Here is a 6,911-nt window from a genome sequence, read left to right as displayed (position 1 = left end):
CCCAACCAGAGCAGTCTCAGGTCCCGCGTGATTGGACTGGAGCAGAAGCTGTGTTCCACTCACCAGCAGTCCCAAAATCCTGCGGCGGGGGTCGTTAATTGTGTTTTTATATGAATGCTTGAGTGCAGTAGATATTTAAATTATTTGTGTGTCCCTTAGTTTCTGTTCCTCTAGGTAAATGATTTATAATAAATATCATCTGGTGAGCAAAACAGGGAGAAAGTCCACTAGCTTCAGAGTTGTGTTCTCTTTCTGCTTCCTGGGTACCAACCATGATGTGATGTCTACTGCCCTAACACTTCCTGTTCTTGTTGTTGCTGTTTCTGATGTTCTGACTCATCTCAGGTCCACTGAAATGGAGCCTGCTTACAGTTGAGTGAAACCTTTGCAACTATGAGCCAAATACGCTCTTTCCCCAGTAAAGTGTCTCATTCAGATATTCCAGATAGATGAAGCCTAACATACACTTCTCATCTTAATATATATATATATATATATATATATATATATATATATATATAATCTTTCAACTTTAGCTACTGTGGTGTTAATGTTCTTAATATAGTTTGTGTCTTAATTTTCCATAAAATTATTCATATTAAAGTAAATACATAAATTAACTAATCAACTCACATTCTAAGGAAGGGGCAATGCTGTAGTTATATTGTACTATCAAAAGTATTTAGAAAATCAGAGCTGGTTAAAAATAAGACCAGTGAAGTATATAATGTTTGAGACATTTTTATTCTTCTTGCTCTCCATCCCAAGGTGGCTATGTATTGTCCTTTAAAAAATTAAGACTTACTGTTTTCTAGAGAATACATTGCCTTCTAATGTGTCTCCTGTCATTTCACTGGAACAGAAGGTAAGCTTGTCTATGATATAGAAGGCCCTTGTATCTACTGAAAGGAAAGTTTGCTATTAAGCAACTCAGTTGTTATGATTGAACCCTGATTTTTTGCATTAAAATTTTCAAGTGATCTCTTTATTTATGAGATTTTTGTTGCTTAATTGACAAGTTTTATTTATGAATCTTGTTATTCTCTACTTAGTCCAGTTGGTGGTTATATCTGACTCATAAATCCATAAAACCCTTCAGTTATCAACTAATTAGCTACTGCACCTGCCCTTAAATAATGAACATTAATCATTACTTACAATTATCATTGTAGTTATTAAGTTACCCCCAAACTTTTTAGTATAGTTCAAAGTAAGAATCACAGAGTAAGAATTTGCAGACCAGCCTAGGATACATATATAGACACAAACACACATGCGCACACACTTACACACTCATATACACAAATACACACCTCAACACAGAAACACTCACACAGACACACAAATATACAAACATGCACACATGTACATATACCACCACACATACAGCCACACATACACACACTCATATACACTGATACCCCCACATATTCCTCCAACACACAGTCATACATGTACACATACATTCATATTCAGACACACATGCACACACTCATACATACACACACCACACATATAGATATATGTGCAAACACACACTCATACATAAATATAGGCACACAATACACACCCACACCTTTCACACCTACACCTTTACTAAATGCATACACACACATACAGATAGAAACAAGAAAATCCACAGACACCCCACACATACACACACGTATACATGAACACACTCACACATATATACTAACACACATGCACACAGACAGAAACAGACACATACAAATACATGAATATACAGAATGCACACATGCATATACACATGTACACACATGCAGACATACACATGCACACATTTGTACATACTTATACTACACATGAACATATGTACACACACGTGCAGACACACATGCACACACATCTACACATATATGCAAACCACAACACATACTACACATATACACACTCTCACACACATATAAGACACATTTGTACACACATGCATATGCATACACATATCACCCCACATGCACACAGACAGACACAGACACACACCACACATGCACACACTGATACACACATGCTTACATTCACACATATGCACACACTCTCGCACATATAGATACACACATGCATGCACATACATATACACCCATACAAATACAAACATGCACAAACACACACAGACACACAAACACACCTGCTCTGTATCAGATATTCTCTGATAGTTTCTATTCTCTCGTACACCTTTTCACTTATTTCTCTCTCTCTCTCTCTCTCTCTCTCTCTCTCTCTCTCTCTCTCACACACACACACACACACACACACACACACGCACTGAAAGTAGAAAAGGAACTAGGTGGAAATAGGAAGGAGATTGATGGGAATGGGAAGAGGATGAACAAGGGTATTGAGAGGTACCAATATGGCTAAAATACATTATATACCCCCTTGAACACATATCATAATAAAATTATGTACAACTAACATATGCTTATAAAAGCTTGGAAAAATGGTGGCATATGAAAATTCTTATACCAAAACTGAAAATTTAGAGAACAAATAAAGTCTCTTTCAAGATTAGAACTCACTTGTTGCCTTCACCATTATAGACCCATTTAGTTGAGCCAATTCCTTCATAGTCTGAAGCCCAGTAATAAACACAGGCGTTAATGTGCAGGAGAAACAGCAAGTAGCCAGTTGTTCGGATGACTCTGTCAGAGAGAAGAAATGGAAAGTGAAGCTTGGTGTGGTTTCTGGAATGCGGCTGATTTCAACATTTTCTTTTTCTCTATGCTTCCAATGAGCCCTCTTGCTTCAGATTTGCTAAGTGTCAACTCTCATTTGTGCAGTAGAAAGCGAAGGTGACACCACATGTTGTCTGCCTGCAGAGTCTTGAATGGGCTTGATGGAGTGTAAAGAAAGTCTTCATTTCTTTGCGCAGATGGTGTGAGTCAACTCTGTGAAAAAGACATGCCTCAAGGGTCACTTCTTCATTTTGAGTTCCATAAAATATGCCACACTGATTTACCTGGATATCAGAAAGGCTCACAGGACTTCATGCTGTGATGAACTGTGATTGAAGAGCTCTACTCAGGAAGTTCAGAATGGCAAATGAGTGAAATTTAGGCAAGGTATAAATTGTCATGAGAGATAGAGAGCTGACTCGCACGAGTGTACTAGTCTCTTATCGGTTAAACTGTAAAATGACAGGTTCTCTTCCTTACTTTAATCTAAGTGTACTTGAAACAGCCCAATTTGCTTTAGAATATGTACTCATTTATATAGAAAAATAGAAAAGGCCCCATGTTTTTGAGCGGAGTGGTCATTGTCTCCTAAATGCCTTCTAAAATGTTCTGCTACCACTTTCTCTGCTTCCTCCAAATTTGCCAATGAAGCTCACCTGTAGACATATGCTTTGTCCATTATAGACTCCAGGTGATGGTTAAACTCAAAGAACGAAGTGTACTGTATAAGAAATAAGCAAAATAAATAAAAAATAAGTTAACTGTATGCTTATTTAGATAAAACTATATAACAGATTTTATTTTATTGGAAATAAATTTGTTCAGGTCTTTAAAAAACTCCTATGTCCTATTTAGTATCTTCTTTTTCTTCTTCCTCCTCCTCCTCCTCCTCCTTCTCCTCCTCCTCCTCCTTCTTCTTCTCCAAGACAGGGTTTCTCAGTGTAGCCTTGGCTGTCTTGGAACTCACTTTGTAGATCAGGCTGGCCTTGAACTCAGAAATTCGCCTGCCCCTACCTTCCAAGTGCTGGGATTAAAGGCATGCGTCACCACGCCTGGCAATAATATCTTCTTTAAATAGTATTTTAACATGGTGTCAAGACTATGGAGATATTGTTTTATATTATTTCTATACTTTCATTACAGTCTTATTTGTGATACATGTTAAAAATCAATAATGGATTTCTTCCTTTTAAAATATTTTTATTAGATATTTTCTCCATTTACATTTCAAATGCTATCCCCTTTCCTACTTTCCTCTCTGAAAGTCCCCTATACCCTCCCCCCACACTGCTCCCCAACCCATCCACTCCTGCTTCCTGGCCCTGGAATTCCCCTATATTGGGACATATAATCTTTGCAAGACCAAGGGCCTCTCCTCCCATTGATGGCCAACTAGGCCATCCTCTGCTACATATGCAACTAGAGACAAGCTCTTGGGGAGGGTACTGGTTAGTTCATATTGTTGATACTCCTATAGGGTTGCTGGCCTCTTTAGCTTCTTGGGTATTTTCTCTAGCTCCTTCTTTAGGGTCCCTGTGTTCCATCCAATTGATGACTGTGAGCATCGACTACTGTATTTACCAGGCACTGGCATAGCCTCACAAGAGATAGCTATATCAGGATCCNGTCAGCAAAATCTTGCTGGTGTATGCAATAGTGCTTGGGTTTGGTGGCTGTTTACAGGATGGATTCCCCAGGTAGGACAGTCTCTGGATGGTCCTTTCTTCAGTCTCAGCTCTGATCTTTGTCTCTGTAACACCTTCCATGGATATTTTGTTCTCTCCATTCTAAGGAGGAACAAAGTATCCACACTTTGGTCTTCCTTCTTCTTGAGTTTCATGAATTTTGCAAATGGTATCTTGCATAGCCTAAGTTTCTGAGTTAATATCCGCTTACCAGTGAGTGCATATCATGTGTGTTCTTTTGTGATTGGGTTACCTCACTCAGGATGATAGCCTCCAGATCCACCCATTTACCTAAGAATTTCATAAATTCATTGTTTTTAATAGCTGAGTAGGACTCCATTGTGTAAATGTACCATATTTTCTGTATCCATTCTTCTGTTGAAGGCCATCTGGGTTCTTTCCAGGTTCTGGCTATTAAATAAGGCTGCTACGAACATAGTGGAGTATGTGTCCTTATGACAAGTTGGAACATCTTCTGGGTATATGCCAAGGAGAGGTATATTCCGGTAGTACTATGTCCAATTTTATGAGGAACGGCCAGACTGATTGCCAGAGTGGTTGTACAAGCTTGCAATACCACCAGCAATGGAGGAGTGTTCCTCTTTCTCCACATCCTCACCAGCATCTGCTGTCACTGGTGTTAGGTAGAATCGCAGGGTTGTGTTGATTTTCATTTCCCTGATGATTAAGGGTATTCAACATTTTTTCAGGTGCTTCTCAGCCATTCCGTATTCCTCAGTTGAGAGTTCTTTGTTTAGTTATGTACCCCAATTTTAATGGGGTTATTTGAATTTCTGGAGTCCAGCCTTTTGAGTTCTTTATATATATTGAATATTAGTCCCCTATCTGATTTTGGATTGGAAAGATCCTTTCCCAATCTGTTGGTGGCCTTTTTGTCTTAATGACAGTGTCTTTTGCCTTACAGAGGCTTTGCAGTTTTATGAGGTCCTGTTTGTCAATTCTTAATCTTACAGCACAAGCCATTGCTGTTCTGTTCAGGAATTTTTTCCCCCTGTGCCCATATCTTTCAGGTTCTTTCCCACTTTCTCTTCTATAAATTTCAATGTCTCTGGTTTTATGTGGAGTTCCTTCATCTACTTAGACTTGAGCTTTGTACAAGGAGATAGGAATGGATCAATTCGCATTCTTCTACATGATAACTGCCAGTTGTGCCAGCACCATTTGTTGAAAATGCTGTCTTTTTTCCACTGGATGGTTTTAGCTCCCTTGTCAAAGATCAAATGACCATAGGTGTGTGGATTCATTTCTGGGTCTTCAATTCTAACCATTCATCAACCTGTCTGTCACTGTACCAGTACCATGCAGTTTTTTATCACAATTGCCCTGTGGTACAGCTTTAGGTCAGCAAGGTGATCCCACCAGAGGTTCTTTTATTGTTGATAATAGGTTTTGCTATCCTAGGTTTTTTGTTATTCCAGATGAATTTGCAAATTGCCCTTTCTAATTCGTTGAAGAATTGAGTTGGAATTTTGATGGGGATTGCGTTGAATCTGTAGATTGTTTTTGGCCAGATAGCCATTTTGATTATATTAATCCTGCCAATCCATGAGCATGGGAGATCATTCCACCTTCTAGATCTTTTCGATTTCTTTCTTCAGAGACGTGAAGTTCTCATCATACAGATCTTTCACTTCCTTAGAGTCACACCTTGCATTTTATATTATTTGTGATTATTGTGAAGGGTGTTGTTTCTCTAATTTCTTTCTCAGCCTGTTTATTCTATGGGTAGGAAAAGGCTACTGATTTGTTTGAATTACTTTTATATCCAGCTACTTTACTGAAGCTGTTTATCAGGTTTAGGAGTTCTCTGGTGGAATTTTTAGGGTCATTATATATACAATCATATCATCTGCAAATAGTCATATTTTGACTTCTTTTCCAATTTGTATCCCCTTGATCTCCTTTTGTTGTCGAATTGCTCTGTCTAGGACTTCAAGTACTATATTGAGTAGGTAGGGAGAAAGTGGGCAGCCTTGTCTAGACTCTGATTTCAGTGGGATTGCTTCCAACTTCTCTCCATTTAGTTTGATGTTGGTTTGCAGTATATTGTTTTTATTATGTTTAGGCATGGGCGTTGAATTCCTGATCTTTCCAAGACATTTATCATGAAGGGATGTTGGATTTTTGTCAAATGCTTTCTCATCATCTAACGAGTTGATCATGTGGTTTTTGTCTTTGAGTTTGTTTATATCGTGGATTACGTTGATGGATTTCTGTATATTAAACCATCCCTGCATCCCTGGAATAAAACCTACTTGGTCAGGATGGATGATTGTTTTAATGTGTTCTTGGATTAGGTTATGGAGAATTTTATTGAGTATTTTTGCATTGATATTCATAAGGGAATTTGTTCTGAAGTTCTCTTTCTGTGTTGGGTCTTTATGTGTTTTAGGTATGAGAGTAATTGTGGCTTCATAGAATGAATTGGGTAGAGTACCTTCTGTTTCTATTTTGTGGAATAATTTGAGGAGAATTTGAATTAGGTTTTCTTTGAAGGTCTGATAGAACTCTG

General features: G+C 38.2%; 1 protein-coding gene across 1 annotated transcript in view; it reads right to left on the bottom strand.

The window, feature by feature from the left end:
• The window catches only part of Cngb3 (cyclic nucleotide gated channel beta 3), a 197,621-nt gene that overhangs the window by 90,918 nt on the left and 99,792 nt on the right, over positions 1–6,911 (bottom strand). The window contains exons 10-11 of the mRNA XM_021159706.1: positions 3,350–3,414; positions 2,538–2,660 (exon numbers count right to left, since the gene is read on the bottom strand). Coding sequence (XP_021015365.1) covers positions 2,538–2,660; positions 3,350–3,414 — 188 coding nt within the window. The remainder of the gene's footprint in view (positions 1–2,537; positions 2,661–3,349; positions 3,415–6,911) is intronic.

This window comes from Mus caroli, chromosome 4, assembly GCF_900094665.2.
Source record: "Mus caroli chromosome 4, CAROLI_EIJ_v1.1, whole genome shotgun sequence".
NCBI classification, from domain to species: Eukaryota; Metazoa; Chordata; class Mammalia; order Rodentia; family Muridae; genus Mus; species Mus caroli.
This window is presented reverse-complemented; position numbering and strand designations above follow the sequence as displayed.